At 48.6% G+C, this 25,025-nt stretch overlaps 1 protein-coding gene across 1 annotated transcript in view; it reads right to left on the bottom strand.

The window, feature by feature from the left end:
- The window catches only part of LOC135808446 (lysophosphatidylcholine acyltransferase 2-like), a 39,134-nt gene that overhangs the window by 1,930 nt on the left and 12,179 nt on the right, over positions 1-25,025 (bottom strand). The window contains exons 4-15 of the mRNA XM_065321637.1: positions 24,454-24,570; positions 22,531-22,572; positions 22,061-22,122; positions 20,765-20,799; positions 18,118-18,172; positions 16,962-16,991; positions 11,973-12,025; positions 8,183-8,308; positions 6,483-6,633; positions 5,968-6,096; positions 5,294-5,438; positions 4,497-4,613 (exon numbers count right to left, since the gene is read on the bottom strand). Of these exons, the coding sequence (XP_065177709.1) occupies positions 4,504-4,613; positions 5,294-5,438; positions 5,968-6,096; positions 6,483-6,633; positions 8,183-8,308; positions 11,973-12,025; positions 16,962-16,991; positions 18,118-18,172; positions 20,765-20,799; positions 22,061-22,122; positions 22,531-22,572; positions 24,454-24,570 (1,055 nt within the window). The 3' untranslated portion in view covers positions 4,497-4,503. The remainder of the gene's footprint in view (positions 1-4,496; positions 4,614-5,293; positions 5,439-5,967; positions 6,097-6,482; positions 6,634-8,182; positions 8,309-11,972; positions 12,026-16,961; positions 16,992-18,117; positions 18,173-20,764; positions 20,800-22,060; positions 22,123-22,530; positions 22,573-24,453; positions 24,571-25,025) is intronic.

Genomic DNA, 25,025 nt, shown 5'->3' with positions numbered 1-25,025 from the left:
AAACCGCCAGACCCACCAGGACTCGAACCTGGGACCCTGCTTGTCATGAGCAATGCTCTAACCACTGAGCTATGGGACCAGGCTGAACCTAGAAGGCGCTGACAAGTTCTTCACTCCAAAGGCAGCTCACAACACGTGCCACACATACTGATGGCACGTGGGTCTTTTTCCCTCCCCCAGGGGACCAACCACGGTCAGTTTCTGGAAACTACCAGAGGTGAAAGAAAGTGATTAAACTTGGAAAGGATTGGGAGAACTTCAAATTCAAAGGATCAGTCGGGGAAGTGAACTGCCTGAAAAGAGAAAAAAACGCCAGACCCACCAGGACTCGAACCTGGGACCCTGCTTGTCATGAGCAATGCTCTAACCACTGAGCTATGGGACCAGGCTGAACCTAGAAGGCGCTGACAAGTTCTTCACTCCAAAGGCAGCTCACAACGTCCCAGGTTCGAGTCCTGGTGGGTCTGGCGTTTTTTTCTCTTTTCAGGCAGTTCACTTCCCCGACTGATCCTTTGAATTTGAAGTTCTCCCAATCCTTTCCAAGTTTAATCACTTTCTTTCACCTCTGGTAGTTTCCAGAAACTGACCGTGGTTGGTCCCCTGGGGGAGGGAAAAAGACCCAAGTGCCATCAGTATGTGTGGCACGTGTTGTGAGCTGCCTTTGGAGTGAAGAACTTGTCAGCGCCTTCTAGGTTCAGCCTGGTCCCATAGCTCAGTGGTTAGAGCATTGCTCATGACAAGCAGGGTCCCAGGTTCGAGTCCTGGTGGGTCTGGCGTTTTTTCCCCTTTTCAGGCAGTTCACTTCCCCGACTGGTCCTTTGAATTTGAAGTTCTCCCAATCCTTTCCAAATAATAATAATAATAATAATAATAATAATTTGAAACTCGGGTATTGAGCCAATAATAAAAGTAGAAAGGAAAAGGACATATGGAAACGAGTTAAGAGTAACTCTCCACCACTTTAACTAGATACTATATACAGTCAGAAAGTGCAACAACTAGGCACAAAACCGACAGAGTACTGAGACATTCGACGTCCTGACACCTAGCTTCAACACATCTCCGTAGCGCTAACCGACAGCCTTCCAACTTGGAAGGTTCAAGGTTATGGAAAGACCAAAGAGGGGAAGACAAGCGCAACGAAAACGAGCACAAGCTACAGTCCCAACGGAACAAAGAATGTCGATTGTCACTGGACGATGACGAGACCAGTAGGCGATTTGACAAAGCGGTCTAACTACAATTCGAAGCAGCAAAGCAGCACACCACCCAACTTGGGTGGGTCAAACATTTAAAAGATAAGTTAAGAAGGGGGAAGCTTTGCGAGAACGAATTGTACCAGCCGAAATCTAAACTCCTACAGTACTCCTCATGCATGACATTGTGATGGACTAGTTGACTACAAAACATACGGCGAAATGTACGTCGTGTGAAACAACTTGTTTTGTAGTCAACTAGTCCATCACAATGTCATGCATGAGGAGTACTGTAGGAGTTTAGATTTCGGCTGGTACAATTCGTTCTCGCAAAGCTTCCCCCTTCTTAACTTATCTTTTAAATTTTTGACCCACCCAAGTTGGGTGGTGTGCTGCTTTGCTGCTTCGAATTGTAGTTAGACCGCTTTGTCAAATCGCCTACTGGTCTCGTCATCGTCCAGTGACAATCGACATTCTTTGTTCCGTTGGGACTGTAGCTTGTGCTCGTTTTCGTTGCGCTTGTCTTCCCCTCTTTGGTCTTTCCATAACCTTGAACCTTCCAAGTTGGAAGGCTGTCGGTTAGCGCTACAGAGATGTGTTGAAGCTAGGTGTCAGGACGTCGAATGTCTCAGTACTCTGTCGGTTTTGTGCCTAGTTGTTGCACTTTCTGACTGTATATAGTATCTAGTTAAAGTGGTGGAGAGTTACTCTTAACTCGTTTCCATATGTCCTTTTCCTTTCTACTTTTAATAATAATAATAATAATGTTAACTGGTTTGAGGGAAAGAGACAAACGGGAAAAAAAATAATAATGTGTTTTTCCCTCAAACTAGTGAAAATAATAATAATAATAATAATTTTTGAAAGGTTTGGGAGAACGTCAAATTCAAAGTATCAGTCGGGGAAGTGAACTGCCTGAAAAGAGAAAAAAAACGCCAGACCCACCAGGACTCGAACCTGGGACCTTGCTTGTCATGAGCAATGCTCTAACCACTGAGCTATGGGACCAGGCCGAACCTAGAAGGCGTTGACAAGTTTTTCACTCCAAAGCTCCCATAGCTCAGTGGTTAGAGCATTGCTCATGACAAGCAAGGTCCCAGGTTCGAGTCCTGGTGGGTCTGGTGTTTTTTTCTCTTTTCAGGCAGTTCACTTCCCCGACTGATACTTTGAATAATAATAATAATAATATTAACTGGTTTGAGGGAAAAAGACACACGGGAAAAGTCTGAAGAAAAAATTGACTGTCACCACCAGGACTCGAACCAGGGACCCTCGCTTGTAGCCAGCGATGCTCTAACCACTGAGCTATGGTGTAGTCGTCATCCCAACAACGGCCGTTCAACATTTTCTTCAGACTTCGTAACTCACATTTCCTGTGAATCCACACAGGCGGGTGGGACGCAGCCCTCACTGTAACCCACACACTTTACGTACAAACTAGCACGCGGGGAGCCCCAAGTCATAAAATATTAACTGGTTTGAGGGAAAGAGACACACGGGAAAATAATAATAATAATAATAATAATACTTCCTCCGTTAACAAAAACTTCGTGATGGATTTTTGAGGGGCTGATTTGGGCACAAACTGCCGTGAAATGAGTCGCAATCAATTTCTTGGCCTTCCCTGGCATGCCATGAAAGAGGTACGATACAAGAAAAGCGACCTTTCACAAGCCGAGCGGAATCGATGGTTGCGCTGTCGAAACATAGCTGATGACAGTCATGGCGAGCGAAACTAAAATACCACTTCTCCGAGGGGATATTGCGCTGCTTGGCCTCTCTACCACTTTAGCACTGAGTAAGTTGGAGAGTGATAGAGAGCGATAAAACGGAGCAGCGAGCCCACACAATGAGCGAGTGAACAAGGAGCTGCTCCGATCGCACGGCTCAATGGAAATAATTCTGAACTCAAGTTCTTGTTCAACCTGCGCAAAGCCCAGATTCGAATGCTGATGACCATGCATTCTTTCAGAAGTCTGCAGTCCGATGCGAGTCTCGTGGCTAAAGAAAGTCGACTGGACTTCCTAGCCGCTGCCGTTCAGTGCTGGCAGGGGAATTCATTAGAGAAAATAGAATCAGTTTGGCTGTGCCTTTACTCCTCGTTTCGCGGAGTTCTGGAGAGCGAAGATGAAACAAGGGAGTCGTAAAGTATTTTTCACGACTCCCTGGTGGAAACGAGTAATCGCCATTGCGGCGGATCACGCAGCTTGAAAGCCTACTAACTTGAACGACGGCGACATCAAGGTCAGCGGAGTGTGATCAAAGAAGCCGAGGCAAGGCTGAAATGAGCTGAACAACGACTCGAGAGAGATGACGACTCGCGTGCAGCAGATGACGACAGCGACGCCGGTCAAAAATGAGTCGAGCGAAAGCGACGCAAACTGAACTCTCTGCTCATACCACCAACAGTTTCTCTTGTAAAGACGCTGTACATAGGCTAAATCACCTTCGCCCAGTGATTTGCAGTGGATACAAACTGTTCTTGACCTGTTCTAAGCGTTTTCATGTCGATCAAAATCCATCACGAAGTTTTTGTTAACGGAGGAAGTAATAATACGAAGTAGTGGTTGCGACTTCGGCGATGATTTGTAAGAAATGGTTTGCTCCCCACGAGCTCCGGTGTGGGGAGCAAACCATTTCTTACAAATAATAATAATAATAATTTGAAACTCGAATGTTGAGCCATAAATAAAATGTAAAAAGGAAAAGGACATATGGATACGAGTTAAGAGCAACTCTCCATCACTGTAACTGGATAATATTATACAGTCAGAAAGTGCAATAACTAGGCACAAAACTGACAGAGTACTGAGACATTCGACGTCCTGACACCTAGCTTCAACACATCTCCGTAGCGCTAACCGACAGCCTTCCAACTTGGAAGGTTCAAGGTTATGGAAAGACCAAAGAGGGGAAGGCAAGCGCAACGAAAACGAGCAAAAGCTACAGTCCCAACGGAACAAAGAATGTCGATTGTTACTGGACGATGACAAGACCAGTACGATATTTGACAAAGCGGCACTTTCTGACTGTATATAGTATCCAGTTACAGTGATGGAGAGTTGCTCTTAACTCGTATCCATATGTCCTTTTCCTTTTTACAATAATAATAATAATAAACAATGTTGTCAAGTATGTTGCTGCCGGCGGAGTAATCACGTGTGTTCTAGGAGAAGGACGAGTAGAGTATACTAAACTAAGGAGGGATTGTCGACTACGTACAATACACACACACACACACACACACGAGCATGCATGCACATGCACATGCACACACACACACAGCTACATCATAGTCACCTGCATATTAGTGAGCAGCTGTGGCTTCGGCACTGGGATAGCTGCTTACGCCATGCACCAACCATTGCAAGAGAACTCGCAGTTCCGGATCGTGCTCGAGAGTTGCATTGAACGAATCTGCAGAAACCCGCAAACAGTGAACTGACTATCAATCAGCTTAAGCAACATTGTCATAACTTGAAAGTATGTGCAAGAAAGAGCTCTCTCTCTCTCTCTCTCTCTCTCTCTCTCATTGAGGTGCGTTGAAATTTATTCTCTTTATCTTATTATTTCTTTTCTATAATTTCCCCATACGAGTTCCTATCAGTTGCTGTGAACACCTTGAGTGGAGAGCGCTTGCTCGAGCGTTGAACCCGGGTTCTTAATCCACCATACCCAGTTCGCAAAGCTGGGGGGGGGGGGGGGTTGTGAGCAGGCCTTCATTTCATCTTTTCTTATTATTTCTGCTTTTCATCTCATTACAAAATTCTGCGCTTTTTTCTCCACCTGCGCATAAAATCTAGACTGACAACCTGCTTGTTAAATCATACACCTGCTTTCAGGCGTAAAAACCCTGTTGTAGAGGTCTCAGTCCTCATTTGTTAGACTTACTTATCTTTATAAATGTAACTTACTCTCTCTCTCTCTCTCTCCATCTCTCTCTCTCTCCATCTCTCTCTCTCTCTCTCTCTCTCTCTCTCTCCATCTCTCTCTCTCCATCTCTCTCTCTCCATCTCTCTCCATCTCTCTCTCTCTCTCTCTCTCTCTCTCTCTCTCTCTCTCTCTCTCTCCGCCCGTCTGTCTGTCACTTCACTCACCTTGGCAGGACGAGGCAGATGATGACCTCTCACCGACAAGACGCTGGACGAATCTCTCAAGGTCACTTTCCGACAATCGCGTGGCAGCGGGAATGGCTGCTCGCACACTTTCCCCGGTAATCGTGTCACTTCCTCCACTCAGCAGCTGCTCAAAGCACACCAAATGATAACACGGTACATACAGCATGAACACGTGGTGAAAGGCAGGGGGGGAGGGGGGGGGGGGCATAGAGAGACACGAGGTGACATCCAAATTACTGCTTAGAAGCCTATAGGATGATTGCATTCTTCAAGCACATCAGCGGAGTGAATGGTCTGGAAGGGAGTTTACCTATGGATCATGACAAAATCCTGGTTGGAGTTGTGCTCGACATGTCAAGACTCTGTCACCAATGTAATGAGCATGAGTGCACCTCGCATACAATAACAGCCGACTGCTTGCACACGCTGTACTTTCACACTTTGCTAACGACTACATGTACTACGACTTGTACACACGGGACTCTCAAGTGGAGATCCTTGAGTCAGTCGTCCTCCACTGGATCTTGAGATGCCATCAGTGTCCACAAGCACACGTTTTCCCCATGGGGCACAAGAGGCAAGAGACATCAACAAAAGCACTGGCTTTCCCTTAGCGGAGTAAAGCCATGATAGGCATGCAAATAGCGGCTCACCGTGAACGCCTGCTGATCGATAGGTGGTGTTGTTGATGACAATGCATTGCCTGTGCCTAAGGGTACAACTAGGTCACCCAGACCAGCCAGGAACTCAGGAAATGTGATGCGGTCCCGGCGCTGCGCATTCTGCACCGACACACACACACAATAAAGATCATACAGCCCCTGAGCTACCGTCGCCTCAGCGGAATACCATGTTACACAGATGCCATGCCAACACCTTCGGATAAAAACACAGTGGTACGTTTATCATATATTATAATCAAATGTGTGCCTGTCATTTATATCCGATGTCACCTCTGGTACCGAAATATATTCACGCATAAGAATTCTGGGAATATACAGATGAATGAGACCGTTGGCGGCTAGATTGCAACGAGAAAGCAATACATTTCAAAGGACACGTCGGTAGTGCTATGTATGGATGTTGGACATTAGCAATTCCCATGTGTTTAGCAGCGAATATACATGTACATAAGTATGTCACGTCAGCCCATTGCAGGTAGTCTTACAGTAGCATAGTAGCTGAAGAGTCGCCTGCAATCTTCCTCAATGGGCCAGTGGAAATAGCTTTGCATCTCACTCGCCGTGATGAAGCCGTCTTTGCGCGAATTAATTGCCGCGAAGCGTTTCACCTGCTCCTTGCAGAAGGCCAAGTTAAACCTGTTGGAATGAACACACGGCACAGTGCAAGAGAGCAAGTGAAATAACAGAAACTTGTGCTATAGACTATAGACTGCAGTGTTACCTCTGGCTATTGTCTTGTGTGTGTGTGTGTGTGTGTGTGTGTGTGTGTGTGTGTGTGTGTGTGTGTGTGTGTGTGTGTGTGTGAATGTGTGTGTGTGTGTGTGTGTGTGTGTGTACGTGCATGTGTGTGTGTGTGTGGGTGGGTGTGGGTGTGTGTACGTGCATGTGCGTGTGTGTGTGCCCATCCCGAAGAAGGGAGATCTACACCACTGTGATAACTGGCGCGGCATCAGTCTGTTGGACGTTGTCGGCAAGCTGCTTGCCCGTATTCTGCAAGACCGCCTCAAAGCTATCGCTGAAGATGTCTTGCCAGACTCTCAGTGCGGCTTCAGAAAGGGACGTGGCTGCGTCGATAAGGTGTACGTCGAACGGCAGTTGATGGAGAAGACGTTGGAGCATGATTCAGATGCATATGTCCTGTTCGTCGATCTGAGAAAGGCGTATGACAGTATCCCGCGTGCAGCGCTGTGGCAGGTTCTCCAGAAGCTTGGTGTTCCGCTGGCAATGCTCCGCATCATTTAGTCACTCCACAACGGCATGACTGCTTCTGTTCGGGTGGATGGCAAGCTGACTGACCCGATAACTGTGAAGAATGGATTGCGTCAGGGCTGCACTCTCGCACCAATGCTGTTCAATTTGTACTTCTCTGCCGTCGTTGCCAGTTGGAGGTCCAGTTGTCCGGACGCTGGCATATCCTTTCATTATAAAGTCGGGAGGAAGCTAGTTGGTGACCGAATGGCGAAGGGCAAGCTCCTGTCATCAATGGTCACAGAATCCCAGTTTGCTGACGACGCTGCACTCTACGCAACTTCTCGGCCTGCCTTCGAAGTGATGACTTCCAGCTTCATCGCATGTGCAAGCAGCTGGGGCCTAACGGTCAGTGTGAGAAAGACCAAGGGTATGGCTGTGGGTGAGTCTGCTGATCGCCATGACGCTGTTGTCGGGGCAGACAAGATTGAAGTGGTCGACCAATTCACCTACCTTGGCAGTGTGCTCTCCTCGGATGGTCTTGCCTGTGCTGATGTCCGCTCTCGCCTTGCGAAGGCCTCAGCTGTGTTCGGAGCCCTCAAAGCTCCCGTTTTTGATAACAAGACCCTGTCGCTTCGCAGCAAGAGGTGCGTGTATGAGGCTGTCGTCCTCACGACCCTCTTGTATGGTGCGGAGACGTGGACCACCAAGGCAGGCCACCTCCAGAAGCTCAACACGTTCCACCATCAGTGTGTTCGGGGTCCATCGTGGGTATCGGCCGTCGTCAACAGTGGGATGATCGGATCACAACGGCCGCATTAGCGGCTACACTCGGTGTTGACCCTGACATCACCAGCATCATCCGTCGCCACCGTCTTCGTTGGCTGGGTCATGTCGGCAGGATGAACGACACGAGACTTGATGGTGGAGAAGTCTCAGTGATATAACATACATACAGGTATGCCTATCGCAAAGGATTTGTGTTCTTACTACTTACCCGAAAGCACTTCTGAATAGCGGATACTGGATAGCACCTGCGTGGGCGGGCAGTCCATGCTTCACACCTGCCGCTGTCAGGTGTCCGTCCTCTGCTGAATAGTCCGTTGCTGGTCGGCCAATTAACCTGCACACACGCGCACGCACGCACACACACACACACACACGCACACACACACACACACACACACACAGGGGCGTCGGAACCAGTTTAACATTGGTGCGGCGAAAGTGTGAGAGGGGGTCCGGGGGTCGTCCCCCGGGAAAATTTGTGACAATTGGGCCTAAAAGGCCATATTTTAATGCTACAGAATAATATAAGAAGAATATGCTTGCTGATGATACACCGCATTGTCGATGTAAAACATGGTACCTGTATAAGAGTCGACAAGCCATCAACAAGGTTTCTAGGGAATGACTAGATCAAAAAGAGTAATGAAACACGTATTATGGAAACAACAAACGAGGCATGTAAGGTAAGAACATATGGAACAATGAAGCGCGAATTGTGGTTGCTGTTCTGAGCATTGACAAATTGACAAAGCAAAATTAAAACTCAGCTAAAACTTTCCGAATTTGTTTTTGACAATTGGGCCTAAAAGGCCATATTTTAATGCTACAGAATGATATGAGGAATAATAATATGCATGCTGACGATACACCGCATTGTCGATGTAAAACATGGTACCTGTACAAGAGTTGACAACCCACCAACAAGGTTTCTAGGGAATCACTAGATCAAAAAGAGTAATGAAACACGTATTATGGAAACAACAAACGAGGCATGTAAGGTAAGAACATATAGAACAATGAAGCGCGAATTGCGGTCGTTAAAACTCAGCTAAAACTTTCCGAAAATGCCTCTGCGATACTCGCACTCTCCAACAAAGTCATTCCCAACTGTCTTCAAGTCCAAAGCATCGCAGTCTTCCTTGCGAACATGAAGAAGAGCACAGTGGTTGAGCCGTTGCTGCGTCATAGTGCTGCGCAAGTACGTTTTTAGCCGCCTTAGTGCCGAGAATAAGCGTTCACTGGTGGCATTAGTGGCTGGTGATATCAACAGCAGCTGAAGCAGGACGCACACTTCTGACAAGAACAACTGACGACTGGACAAAGACTGTACGTAAGACACAATGCTCGGCACGGTCGGTGCACCATCACCTTCAGCAACAAAGTGCGCATGAAGGACTGACAGCTGGTCATGAAGGAGATCCGTCTGGATGTCATCCTTGTACAGTGAGGCAATGGCTGTTAGCTCTGTACTGTAGTCCCGCCCAGCACAGCCTTTGAGAAGAAGGTCTTCCAAATTCCGGTATTTGCGATAGCCTTCTTGGTCAAACCGCTGACGGATGGCTTGCACAACTGTGTCAACTGCAGCAAAGTACACAGGGCGATAGTGGGCCTCGACTGTGGCAGGGAATGAGGGAGCACCAATACCTTCTTGGAGCCTTGCTGGCACCTTCCTATTCCTCGGCAGTTGAGGTTCAGGCACGTCATTTGACTGCTGCAGCTCCATCACGCTCGACCAGAAAGCCTCAAAACTACTGTCAGTACGGAGAAGCAGGAGAGCGTCAACAGTAGCTTTTGCAATGGCTTGGCCTTCACTTGCAGACAAGGTGGCAGACTGCAATGACTTGCTGAGGTTATCAGCAAGAGATAGAACTTTTGCACCGAGAGAGACACCGAAGAGGAAGTCAAAATTCGCCAATTGACTCCTCACACCATTGCACTTTGCTGACATCTCCCTATCGTTCTTTGCAAGCTCGGTGAACGACTCCAGGCACTGTTGCAGGGTGCTGTAGTTGGTCTGGATGCTCTTCAGAGATGCAGCCCGAACTGTCCACCTGGTCGGACACAAGGTGCGGAATCCAGGTTCTTCTGGTGCAAGCTCAGCTTTCAGGCGCTTGTATTCAGCAGTACGCTTCGCAGAATACTTTAGGAGCTTGCTGAGCTCAAATGTGATGTCCATGGCATCCCTGACATGCTTGACATCACGGATCATGTCCTGACAAGCGAGATTTAGGGCATGCCCATAGCAGTGAGTATATAAAGCCCTGGGCTCCTCTGCCAAGATCTGGGTGGCAACTCCTGTTCGACTACCTTTCATGGTAGAGGCACCATCATAACACTGGCCTCGACAACACTCCAGCTTGAGGTTCATCCTCAACAGGGCATCCTTGATTACGCTGACAATAGTGTCAGCGTTAGCCGTTGCGATGGCGTAAAATCCACAAAACTCCTCATGAACTTGGAGCTCCGAATCCACCCATCGAATGACAATTACACACTGCTCCGTACAGCTGGAGTCAGTGGTTTCATCCACCATGATGGCGAACTTACTTTCGCCGATACTGCGTGCAAGTCCACGAAGGATCTGGAGCGCCATCACCTTCAACATTTCGTTCTGCATATCGGCACTCGTGTATTTTCCCTTCTTCTTCTCTAGCCACTTCTGTAGCGATGGTTGGAATTCACTGAAGACGGTCAGGAGCTGGTGGAAATTGCTATCGACTTCACCTCCATCTTGCGATGCTCCTCGGAGAGGCAGCCCTTGTCGAGCAAGAAACTTGATGTTTCGAAGAATGAGGAGGAAATTCTCTCGATTCTCTTTACGGTCAGACGACAACTGTGAGTTAAGAAGTTCACCAACGTGACCAGTTGTCTCAGGAATTGTCACCAACTTTTCAACAGCCTCCTTGTGACAGTCGCTGGACTGGTGCTTCGAGAATCCTCGCGGACCATCCTTCCAGTTTTGAAAGCCAGTTGAAATAAACGCAGCGTCGGTCTTCGTATTGAAGAGGAGCTTTCCTCGAGCTGCCTTTACACACGTGAAGCAAAATACTCGTTCACGCTTCATATCCCAATGCAACCACAGATAATTGTCATACCAAGATGGCAAGAATGCACGGAACACTACTTGGCTAACTCCAAAGGCTCGCTTTGGGTAGTCATGCGACCTGGGTTGGAAAGGAGCATCTCCTATTTTGGGGTAACCATCCATCTCTTCGACACAGTAAACAATAGACTGCCTCCACTGGCACTGTACATGATTTGCCACCTCCGTCCTGAGTATTTTATTCATAATTATGGTGGTAAACACGCACCTGGCAATATGACGGTAAATACACACCGGACAGTAATTATACAACAGGAAGAAAGGAGATAAATGGCTGTGAATACAGTCTAATGTCGAGAAGACTAGCGGTGTGAAGGAGCCATGCTCGATTTCATTGACACGTTCACCATAACTACCGGGCATAAGCACGCTTCTTCTCGTCTTCAAACCTTCGGTAGAGGGAGGGGAGAGACTTGGACCGATAGCTTGACGCGTGAGGATAAAACACCCTTGTATCGAAGAATGCATGGCGGCTATCGGTCCAAAATCCCTTCACATTCCACCTCCGTCCATGCTCTGGTACAAAATTTCACACAGTACAGCGTACCGTACATTTTTTATGCATGCATGAGATACCCCACACCTTTTCAGGCCTGCAAAAAGCGTAGAATAGATTTTTAGAATTTCGACTTCGAAAATTATTGGTGCGGCTTTGGCCGCACCTGCCGCACCGGTTCCGACGCCCCTGACACACACACACACACATAGAGTGCTGGACCAAAGTTTCGAGAGATGTGCATGCACGTGCGTACACACAGAGGCACACACACGAGATATGCCCCCCCCCCACACACACACACGAGATATGCCATCACTTTTTGAAACAAAGTGACTAAGAAGAGAATAGCTGGTCACAATCAATGCTAGTCAGTGAAACATCTTAACTGAGACATACTTGGCCATGTGTTTCTGGAAGTTCTTTGCGTAAAGATCACAATCAGCCTTTTCCTAGACAAGAAAACAGCAGCACAGAGATACATTGAAGTTCCTTGAGGTCAATGCACAGAGATGACCAAATCTCTCACTTCCACCCTTCAGGTGTAGAGGGCAGGGCAGTGGATCTAGTTTGCGTGCACATGTGTGTGTGTGCGTGCGCGCGCGTGCGTGTGTGTGTGTGTGTGTGTGCGCGCGCGCGTGCTCGTGCGTGCGCGCGTGCATGCACACGTGCGTGCGTGCGCGGGGCGGGGGTCCTGAAGTGAACATACAGCAAAAAAATGAACTACAGTGGTTAGCGCTTGCACCCGAATGCATCAGAGCAGTGTATAGGAAATGGGAGAGCCAAGTGACTACATGCAATGGAAAGTCACAGAGCAAAGCTGCATGCATACCCACGTATTCTCACAACACCGCACAAGGATGATTGGGGTACACCAGTGTGCTGGTTTCGATCAACTGGTGAAGCGATTGGCGTTGCAAACAGCCAAAGTGATCGCTCACGACTGAGCTGCAGCAGTACCCGCGACCGGGTGCAAAGTTCCCTGATCGACGTTGCAAACAGCCAACCAGGGTGAAGCAGTTGGCGTTGCAAACGGCCAAAGCAATCGCTCATGCTTGAGCGGCAATAGTACCCGCGACCGGGTGCAATGACTACTGATTGGCGTCGCAAACAGCCGACCAATAGTATGCAATTTTAAGCAGAGATAGTAGCAGCAAAGCAACCAGTTGAAGGAAGCTGTTCCCACCTATATAATGTGGGAATGGGAGGGTGGGTGGCAAACAAATTCCGGTTGCTGCTCAGTGACACTGCAAAGGAAAGCGCAATCCAAAGTCAGCGCAGCAAGAGCTACCCAAGGCGATTTGGGCGCGCATGCGCAGCAGTTGAGTGCACGTGTAAAGCCAGCTCGATCGCAGCTAGCATGAGATAGAGAGCAGCGCATCGGTCTTATCGCTAACTAGGGTTAGCCCAAAAGCTAACCCAACATTTAGCGCTTGCACCCGAATGCATCAGAGCAGTGTATAGGAAATGGGAGAGCCAAGTGACTACATGCAATGGAAAGTCACAGAGCAAAGCTGCATGCATACCCACGTATTCTCACAACACCGCACAAGGATGATTGGGGTACACCAGTGTGCTGGTTTCGATCAACTGGTGAAGCGATTGGCGTTGCAAACAGCCAAAGTGATCGCTCACGACTGAGCTGCAGCAGTACCCGCGACCGGGTGCAAAGTTCCCTGATCGACGTTGCAAACAGCCAACCAGGGTGAAGCAGTTGGCGTTGCAAACGGCCAAAGCAATCGCTCATGCTTGAGCGGCAATAGTACCCGCGACCGGGTGCAATGACTACTGATTGGCGTCGCAAACAGCCGACCAATAGTATGCAATTTTAAGCAGAGATAGTAGCAGCAAAGCAACCAGTTGAAGGAAGCTGTTCCCAGAAAACCAGCACACGGCACCCCAGCAAGCGTTCACCACCAATGCACGAGAGCTAAGAACAAGTGATTAAGGCACGAGATGGATAAAGGTAGGCATGCAGATGGATGAAATCCAACGCAGGTTCTCAATACGGCAATTTAGCAATGACAATCGGTACCTGTATGTCGAGGCTATATTACATCGACTGGAATGGCAGCACTGCTCGGTCTGGTTGTGCTTGAGCAGCTGGGGCGAGACGTCGGAATTCCTCCATGCGGAAACGAGACAGCGAATCGGCAACGCAGTTTGACTGGCCAGCAATGTGAGCAGCAGTGACGGTGAAATTGAAGCGGGCGCACACAAAGAACAGCTCCCTGATCAGGGTCATCACTGGCGGTGACTTGGATGTGCCGGAGCGGATGCAATCTACCACAGCCTTGTTGTCACAGTGCATTGTGATACGAAGCTGGCGCCATTCCTTGGCCCACGTGCAGCACGCTGTGACCAACGCGTAGAGCTCCTTCCACTCAATGCTGTGATTGAGTTGCTCAGGCGACCAGGTCCCTTGAAGCCAGCGGCCGCTGTTGAATGCGCCCCAGCCCAGGGTGCCACTGGCATCAGTGAACAGCTCCAAGTCTGGAGATGGTGTCCAATCTGGGAACAGGAAGAATGATTTTCCGTTCCATAGTTCCAGGAGCCGTAGCCACCATTGGATATCTTCCTGGCACTCGGTAGTCAGACTGATGCGGTAGTGAGGCTGCTGGTAGCGACTGCAAATAGACCACAGGCGCCGCATAAATGTCCGGCCGGGTACGATGACTCTTGCAGCGAAGGAGAGTTTCCCCAGAAGAGATTCGAGTTCGCGCTGAGACATGGTGGGGTTGATGCTCGCTGCAGTCAACAGGCGCTTGATGTCGGCCAATTTGTCGTCAGGGAGCCGGGCTTCCATCTTCTCACAATCCAGGATAATGCCCAGGAATGTCAGGGTACGAGACGGGCCTTCCACCTTTGCAGGCGCGAGCGGGACTCCGAGGTATGAGAATGCACGGAGAAGAATGGCCAGCTGCCGATTCGCCACTGCCTGGCCCACGCTCACGCACAAGTAGTCGTCCAGGAAATGCAGCAAATTAGGGATGGAGAATTCGTGGTGCATTATCCATTCGATGGTGGCTGCCACTGCATCAAATACCGCCGGGCTAGAGCGGAGCCCAAATGGCAAGACACGGTCGTAGTAGTACTTCCCCTGCCACAGGATGCCGAGGAGATGCCAATCCTGTGGGCGGACAGGTATTTGACGAAAAGCACTCTTCACATCGAGTTTAGAGAGATAGACAGGAGACGGGGAGGACATAATGATGTTAATGGCTTCATCAATGCTGATGTACTGCAAAGAGAAAGGCTCGGCAGGGATCCCGTCGTTAACGCTGGAGCCGGCAGGGCTGGACAGGTGGTGTATCAAGCGTAGCTTGCCATTCTTTTTCGGAACAGCGCCAATGCCAGAGCAGTACATAAATGGGAATGGGGGCGAGTCAAATGGGCCAGCCGTGTAGCCGGCGTTGCAGGAAGCGGTGAGCTGTGCAGACACAAATGCAGAGTGCTGGAATGCTGATGAGAGGTTGGACGAGTGCTGGTTAGTTATGCGGTTGCCGGTAAAGCCAATGTCAAAGCCGCAGCGGAGGCCGTTAATAACATACGAAGCCAATGAACTGTCAGGGTGGTTACGGAGCAGTGATTCGAAGCGAGAAACAGAGAGGGGTGTGTGGACAGCAGGACATGCGCTTGTGAAATCAGTAGAACGTGAAGTGCAGGGAGAAATATGTACAATCGCGGGAGCTGCAGCCAAAGCAGCAGAGTTACTGGCGCCTACCGCACTTAGATCCGTTGTGGTCCTTGGACCCGCAGCGGTTGCAGACATGGGCGTACTTGCACGTGCTGAGACTGCACCGCCCAGCGTTGAAGTTCCGGCAGATCGGTTGGCCATTAGACACCGTACGGACTCCATTGAAGGCTTGCTGGTTGTTACGTTGCGGACGAAAGGGACACTGGCCGCCTCCGGGATGGATGAGGCGGCAGGACTCACATGTGGGCCTTGATCGGCTAGTCACGGACATTTGCCACAGATTTATGTCGATGACGTCAAAGCGCTTGCCTGGCTGAGCAGAAATGGCAGAGCGAAACTGGGTGTCGTACGACAGCCAAGCCTCCGGATAGTATTGCCTGTTGGCTGCAACTATGGTGGCTTGGTAGGAGAGCATCTCCTGCAGGCGGGACGGGTTGGCAGAACACACGACGTTCATGAAGAGAGTCCATGCCTCCAGCCATGTCGGCAAGTCGTGGACGCGTCGACGAACGGGCTGCGCCGCTCCACCTTCCACCACCTCCAGAGACTGGCCGCCACTGCTGAACTGCAGCTGAAGCTGGCGTGGGGCAGAATACGAGGTGGCGATAGTATCGGGCAGCAGCTGGGTGAAATCTACAAAGTCACCCTTCAATATTTTCTCTCGTATAGTCTGGGGAACGGAGAGATTACCAGCGTTGGAAGACTCCGCCGAAGGTTGAGTTCCAGCGGATCCAGGGGCAGTGATGGTGGCCAGCATTGGAGCGATCGCCTCCGACAAGGCAACGGTGACGGCGGAATGTACTTCCTGCCGCACAAACTGGCGCAAATCGTCATTACTGCTCCGGTCCGGGATCTGGGGAGTCGGAGAACCTGCTGCAGCACTCTCCAGATCCTGCTCTTGCTCCTGCTCGTGCTCCTGCCGCGAGGATGGCGTGGCCGACGGAGATCGAGGTTCCCGTGCCGCCGAGCTCGACGTGTCCTGGATACTGAGCAGCAAACGGGCAAGAAGCTGGGGCTTTGTTCCGCTCGAATTCAGCCCACGGCCTTCCAGCTCGGCCCGCAAGTCCGACACGTTCATACGGCGTGCTTCAGAGGTAGACAACATGTTTGTCGTGCAGTAAACGGCTGCGAGGAATCTACAAGGAGTCTGAATAATTAATTCTATTCTCAACAAACAAATTCCGGTTGCTGCTCAGTGACACTGCAAAGGAAAGCGCAAGCCAAAGTCAGCGCAGCAAGAGCTACCCAAGGCGATTTGGGCGCGCATGCGCAGCAGTTGAGTGCACGTGTAAAGCCAGCTCGATCGCAGCTAGCATGAGATAGAGAGCAGCGCATCGGTCTTATCGCTAACTAGGGTTAGCCCAAAAGCTAACCCAACATTATTCACTAAACAATTTCTTTGAATAGGCACTGGATAAACTTTGACGGTCCGTGATCCCCATACATTAGTGTTATGCAGCGGCGGATCCAGAGATCTCTACAGGGGTTCCAGTGTAGCCGAAACTGAATAGTTGATACATGTACATGGACACGCAGATGTTCGCCAGTAGTGCGTTTACCAAATTTAGGGGGTTCCGCGGGACCCCTGGAACCCCTCCTGGATCCGCCCCTGTTATGTGGTCCACTGTACGCACAGTGCCTGCACAGCACAGGAGATTTAGATACAAAGCACTGAACGCAGTAACACATACCTCTGCTGACGGATTGTAGACAGGCAAATACTGCAGGCAAAAGAGCAGACAACAACAACAACAATCATGAGAATAAAGATTTGAAACAACACCAACGTTGCGGTCATAGTTGGACATATTAACTTGAAAAATGGCCGGCAGACGTTCAGAGTACTCCTGACAGAGAATGTTTTTCAGCCACTACGACAGCACAAGCTAAGAACACTAGTATGCTAGCATCCTCTTCGAGTATGAAGAAAAGAAAAGAAGAAGAAAGAGAGAGAGAGAGAGAGAGAGAGAGAGAGAGAGAGAGAGAGAGAGAGAGAGAGAGAGAGAGAGAGAGAGAGAGAGAGAGAGAGAGAGAGAGAGAGAGAGAGAGACAAAGAGAAAGACAGAGAGAAAGACAGAGAGAAAGACAGAGAGAAAGACAGAGAGAGACAGAGAGAAAGAGACACACAGAGAGAGAAAACCCATGTGTAAGTAAACCAAGGTTTGCACATCCGTGTTATAACCAGGGCTAGACAGTGCACTGCAGTACATAATATCAGCAGATCACAGAAAGTAGAAACAGGTTTTGATTGCTAGTCGAGTTGCACACCATGCGGCAGTTAGGCAAAGCATCCTTGGGTAACAAGCATCTTTGCCCGAGGATCACATAGTGTAAAACACGTTGTAAACAAACCCCCGCTCTGCCTGGTGTGTCCGAAAGAAGCTCTGCCCATTGTGGCATTGAGTACTGTGGGGATAGAGGGAGCATTCTACTGAGGGGACATAGAGGGAGTATTCTACTGAGGGGACATAGAGGGAGTATTCTACTGAGGGGACATAGAGGGAGCATTCTACTGAGGGGACATAGAGGGAGCCTTCTACTGAGGGGACATAGAGGGAGTAGTATACTGTGTTCGATTATGCCCATGAATCGAAACATGAATGGAATCTCGAGCATTCAAGTCGTTCGATTTTCATGTCATAAGCCCTGGAATCGGTTCGTAATCTCTTCACCCTATGGACATGGGGGTGGTGAGAATAGCCAGGAGGGGTAATTCATGAACAGGGGTAAATCATGAACAGGGGTAAATCATGAACAGGGGTAATTCATGAACGGATTCAAAGTCGATTCGCGGGCAAAACCGAAAACACTCACTCTGTACATGCAGCAATACAGCAGTTCTCATACCTCAATAGTAGCAGTCATGTGAAACTGACACATGCTCATAAGCAATGTTGGTATTCTGTAACAGACAGTCCACACGCACACACACACAGACAGACAGACAGACACACGCACACACATGCATGCACACACACACACACACACACACACACACACACACACACACACACACACACACACACACACACACACACACACAACACGCATGCACACACGCACACACGCACGCACGCACACACACGCATGCACACACGCACACACAGTCCAAACACAGTCGATAAGCTGCAGAATGCAGTGTTACTGTTGTTCTCTTAGGCATCATCGTCATGATCAGTACTGCCCTCATTACAAATAATTCTCTAAACACAAATATCTACACTAGTACAGGCGTCTAGCCAGGTCAACATTGTAGGGGGACGGGCAGGGGAAACATTGTAGGGGGACGGGCAGGGGAAACATTTACCCCATAGCCCATTTTTTCCATTTTCCAAAAGAGTTTTCCCATGCAAAATGCAACAACTTACAGGAGCGAACCACCGACTTCATCCCAGACAAGTGTGCCTTTCTGACTTCATTCCAAACAAGTGTGCCTTTCTGACCCCTCTTTATGACTAGCGACTACATTTTTTATTGAATTTCCTGAAATACAAAAATCGACAAAAGAGTGTGGGGGGGGGGGGGGCTCAATCAAAGTAGGGGCCGCTGTCGGGACTGTCGGCGCGTATTGACAGGCGTATACGTGTACAGACCAGTCTTCTGGCCTTGGAAGCTCGCTTCTAGGGTGCAGCATGTTTGTCATTATCACCTTCACTGTACTTTCTCATTTTGATTTGATCACGGAGCCAGAGGATAATTTGTCGTTCCTGTTCGTCATTAGGGTATTTTTGAGAAGATGAAGAAGAAACGAGCAACTTCTATCCTATCGGTCAGCCTGGGTTCACCCGATTTTCCAGCGACCGGGTGGTGAAGATGTTGGTGAGTATACGACCCTGTTCAAAAGATCAAAGGACATGAGAGCAAGTTCAGAAGGTATCCTGGAATGTCCGTCGTGTCGTTCAATGTGCTGTTGGGAAAGGTCTCGCCATTCACCAGGGAACGGAAGCGACACGGTAGTACTCTGCGCCACCACATAACTGTCATTACAACTGAGGAGAGGCTGCTAATAACGTTGCGCTATCTAGCTACTGGTTCGTCCCTCGTGGCACTATACAGCTACAGAGTCACTGCAATACAGCTACAGAGTCACTGCAATACAGCTACAGAGTCACTGCAATACAGCTATAGAGTCACTGCAATACAGCTACAGAGTCACTGCAATACAGCTATAGAGTCACTGCAATACAGCTACAGAGTCACTGCAATACAGCTACAGAGTCACTGCAATACAGCTACAGAGTCACTGCAATACAGCTACAGAGTCACTGCAATACAGCTACAGAGTCAGTGCAATACAGTTACAGAGTCGCTGCAATACAGCTACAGAGTCGCTGCAGTTTTCTCAGGCATGCTGCTCCTACTTCAGTATTTCATGTGTGGTCTTGGTCTCTCGTGCTTGTTCACTCTACTCGCAGGCCTTCCATTCGAGCGGGTGATGTCCGTATCAAGCTACCTACTTCCGCTCACGCCAGCGCAGGTTGAGATGGCAGAAGAAACAATGCCCAGTCAACAGGGGGCCTCTGAAAGTTGAGTCTGCTCTAAAAGTATGTTTTTTATTTATTTCTTATTTCCAAAACTGGCACACGGGCACATTTTCTGCGCTCCTGATAAGTGCTGATACAACAAGTAATGAAAACCGCACGAGATGACATGGACTATTATTTCATCATGACCTTCATGAACAACTATGCTGTTGCTGTTGTTTCAAATATGTATTCTCAAGATAGCCAGTGGCCAATAAGAGATGGCGTTGTTGTTGTTGTTGTTGTTGTTGTTGTTGTTGTTGCTGTTGTTGTTGTTGTTGTTATCGCAAGATACTAGAGAGGTTCCGCACTACGTAAAGTTGAGCAACTTTACATAGAGTAAGTAAGTAGGGCTCTACTAACGGAGGTGCTCCGTAAGTGGATTGGGGTATAAATGTATGACTCTCTCCCGGGGTCGTACACTGTCGCGTTCGGAGTTGCCAAGGGCAGCTACGTGATGAGAAAACTCCTCATGGAGGAACACGGATCCGTATGCAGTGTACGAAAGACTTTCCGTCGATCGCCTACGTGTTTTACTAACGCAATTACATTGAGCAGAACGTCTCTAATAATGGTCAATAGACACCCTTAGCAAACAACGGTAACGCTATTTTTTTACGGTACTCGTGACTTGATCACCCAAATAGCGTTGAAGCTGCAGCGTAAAAACGTTACGGGGGCTGATTTATCGTTGTGACCAACGGTACGTTTTTGGGCCAAATATTGCATAGTCCGTACGCAGTTCACCTTGTATCGCGTATATGGTGACATAAAATGGTTGTACCGCGCGAACTAAAAGCTATTCTCGTGGCAACAGCGTACTAAAAATAGCGTGCATCTTGCTAAAGGTCGAGCCCAAATCACGGTACTTTCCCCTTTACGGTAATACCGTTGCAACATAACGTTGTTTGCTAAGGGTGTCTAATAGGACAGAACTTCCCTATAACAGAGCGGGAATCAAAAGTACGTACGTTGTAAGTCCATCATAAGTCCACAAGGACACGCCCTGTTAGGTGAAAACCAAAGCAAGGACAGCAGTTGACATGACAAGCAATGATCAGACACAATTCATACGCAGCATATGATAAGCATAGACAAGCCCCCCCCCCCCCCCCCCCCCAGCATATGATAAGCATAGACAAGGCCCCCAATGCCTTTGGGGCCCCTGGCTTATTATTGTCGACTTCTGTGCTTACATGAATTTTTCACCACCAAAATCTGGCACTGCATAAAATGGTGTTCCTCGGGTCATTCTCATCACCCTGACCATCTGTATTCAAACAGTGAAACTGGTTATTCCGATGAAACTAAAAACGGCCTGTTTCTTGTGCCGCGGGCTCTACTATCCAAGTGTCCGTGTGTAGACAGCAACAGCAAGAGCAGTAGCAGCAGTAATAATAACACCAGCAATGGCAGCAACAATACCAACAGCAACAATAACAATAGCAACAATAACAACGACTTGAATTCTCACTTGACTGACTCACGACTGCCATCCAGAGCACACAAGAAGTCCATCGAACCGTCCACTCGGCAAGCCTGCAAGAAAGCAACACTCCCTGCTCAATACACAGTGTTTCGGGGAATTCACCCCTCATCAGTTGAGCTTGAGTAGGCTGAGGAAGATTGTGCCTGAAAAGCACCACTTATAGAAACGTACAGAGACGCTCTGTTTCCAGCGCAACAAACACCTCCATGAGCGGCACTGACTCACGCTGCTACCTGGTGTTCACGAGGTGTTTATCGCGCTGGAAACGGAGCGTCTCTGTAAGTTTGTATCCCTGGTGATGTTTGTGCCTGGAGAGCAGTCTATAAGTGGTGCTTTTTAGGCACAATCTTTCTCAGCCTACTCAAGCTCAACTGATGAGGGTTGAATTCCCCGAAACACTGTGTATTGAGCAGGGAGTGGTGCTTTCTTGCAGGCTTGCCGAGTGGACGGTTCGATGGACTTCTTGTGTGCTCTGGATGGCAGTCGTAAGTCAGTCAAGTGAGAATTCAAGTCGGCAGGAAAACCGCGAGCTCCCATGTAAGGAGCAACGCACTCTTCCCCTACTATCGCCGAAGTTGCACCAACCTCTTCTTAACAATAACAACAACAACAACAACAACAACAACAACAACAACAACAACAACAACAACAACAACAACAACAACAACAACAACAACAACAACAAGAACAGCAACAGCAGCAACAACAACAATAACAGTAGAAGCAGCAGCAGCACCACCACCAACACGAGCAGCACCACCACCAACAAATGTCTTACTGGGTCACGTGGTCCAAAGTTAAAAAATATAGGCTGAACAGGAAGGCCGACACGGAACACGCCTATGCGAGGCAGAACAGAAGAATCAACAGGCAAAGAATGATAAAATGTCGCTATTTGCATGACCATTTAAGGAATCATCACAAAAGTTTGCAGAAGCCCGCGAAAGAGAAAAAATCCCGGGGGGGGGGGGGGGTTGCAGCCAAAAATCAAAATCCATGCTCATTGCATGCAAGTGAACAGCTTGTATGCCAATCAATAGTTTAGTGCTGTTTTCTTTTTTTGTTTTTGTTTTTTTTCTTCGTTTGAAAGCCCATTTTGTGACTCTAGAAGGGCTAGAAAGAGAAGTGCACGGACCTAGGGAGTCTGGATTAGAGGAGTTCTACTGTACTAACACTTCACTGAAGAGAAGGAGAGATGTGACAGATACATATGTAGTACTTGAAGTACATGTAACAAATCTCACAAACCTGGCTTCATGGCCAGAAGTCCGTCACCGCAGTGCGTTGTACCTACATGTACACAGGGAGAGAGAGAGAGAGAGAGAGAGAGAGAGAGAGAGAGAGAGAGAGAGAGAGAGAGAGAGAGAGAGAGAGAGAGAGAGAGAGAGAGAGAGAGAGAGAGAGAGAGAGAGAGAGAGAGAGAGAGAGAGAGAGAGAGAGAGAGAGAGAGAGAACACACGACAATATCTATATACCGGTATGATTATATCAGTGTATGTCTAGGGGGATATTAGGCCACACTGAACTAAAATGTTCATGGTCCTGCGATAACCAGAAACGTCATGCCGGCCAGGAGAATTCTCCAGGACCTGTTTACACTGGATTACTAGTACATCTCTCTGACAAATTCAACTTTGATACAGCCAATTTCAAACAGACACAGCATCAAACAAACCATTTCCACTCCCAACTTGGTGGAAATGCCAGTCTAAACAGAAGATTCAAAGAAACTCCAACCATTTCAGGAGAGCATTGCAGGAGAGCATTGCAGGAGAGCATTGCAGGAGAGCATTTCACGAGAGCATTGCAGGAGAGAATTGAAGGAGAGCGCTGGTATCTCAAGCACTATTCCTGCGGTTTTACCAAGGACTGCTTCTTGAAGTTCTTTTCCCAGCAAGCCAGACAAAAAGCAGCTCCCCTCTTACCAACTAACCACTCTTCACCGATGCAAACTAATCGGGTGTGCAAACACACACAAGCACGCACACAAGCACGCACACAAGCACGCACACAAGCACGCACACAAGCACGCACGCACGCACGCACACACACACACACACACACACACACACACACACACACACACACGCACGCACACGCACGCACGCACGCACCCACATACGCACACACACACACACACACACGCACCGACACACACACACACACTTGTACTTGTTGCTCGCTGCCAAAACTGGTCACGTGGGTCTCCCCGGGAGAGGGGAGAGAGACTCAAAAGGAATCTTGGAAGGATGGCTCAATTGGCTATTGAACCGCCTAACGGCCGACACCCCCTGAAATCCCCAAAACTCTGGGTGGACTTGAAAATGATCCCACTTACGGGCTCACCACACCTCAGTAAGTGGGTGAAGACAAGGTGCAGAAAAAGGATTGACGGTATCAGGGTATCCGTCCCGGGATCCACTGCAGTTACCCCTGCCCCCAGTATACTTGCTACTAGTGTGGGTGGCTAAATCAGAGTGGATCTGATAAAAGCTTCACTAGCACCATTGATTACACAAGAGCTAATCTAGCCAGAAGCAGTCCATGGTTTACAGGTATGTATACTTCATATAGAAAGTATATGAACCCTGGACCCAACAAAGGTGGCAGGCACAACATTACACCTTCAAGCAGCCGAGCCTGTTGGCAACAGACCCAATCAGGCATAAGTGTACCCACCAACCAAACTAGCTGGCACACACACACATAAACACACACACACAAGGCATGTTATTTCCCTGCACAGGCCACTAATGATAGAGTGATAGTATTCGAGAATATTTCAGACCCCAGAGTGAACTTCAAGTGGAATACAAAGTGCAGGCTGTTCCGTATTAGAGCCACCTCTGTAACAGCACGATGCAAAATCGGGGGCTCAGTTCAGTCGACTCTGGCCTTAGAACAAAATCTGACAAGGCAACTTCCATCTACAAAACCTATTTGCAGTGGATAATCAATACCGTGGAGTCTTTCAGTCCACTTTTCGCTGTAAAACTGATAGGAAAGAGATGCAGGTGCATGCACATGCAAGTATACGCACACAGACACGCACACACACGTAACACGCGTGCACACACACACACGTACACACACACATACACGTACACACACGTGCACACACATACACGTACACACAGACGCACACACACACACACAGACACACAAACATACCTTCTGGATAGCACGACAGCGGTATGTAACGACCCGGTGCTTCAAAGTGACTACTCAGCAGCTTCTGACCAGCACCCCCTGGTGTAACAAAGATTGACTCAACTGACATGAGAATCTCTGCAAACACAAGTACAAATACAACGTGCAGTGCAACAAAAGAATACGTTGGTCTAGAAAACATCTTTGAAGATCTGTCTACTCAACAGGATTGCCTGGAAAGCCGGTTTCCAAAATGCCGAAACGCGACAGAGGGCACAGTAGGAGAACAATCGTGAAAACTGTTAACGTAGAAAAGACTGACAGTGATATTGCTAACGCTGTAAAATAATTAACTGTGTCATCATGTGCACACACACGCACATGCACACACACACGCACACACAACTACAGGCTACAACTTTCACACCAAGGTTCAAGTCAAAGGTTCAAAGGTTCAAAGGTTCAACTCGAGTGACAGGAATGCTGTAAAAGTTGTAGCCTGCAGGCACGGTAACCAGGTGACTGGTGTACGCATGAGCACGTGACCGCTTACTTACCCGTGTTCGGTTGGGAATAAGGGCCGAACGCTGCAT

Source organism: Sycon ciliatum, chromosome 2 (genome assembly GCF_964019385.1).
Source record: "Sycon ciliatum chromosome 2, ocSycCili1.1, whole genome shotgun sequence".
Lineage (NCBI taxonomy): Eukaryota > Metazoa > Porifera > Calcarea > Leucosolenida > Sycettidae > Sycon > Sycon ciliatum.
This window is presented reverse-complemented; position numbering and strand designations above follow the sequence as displayed.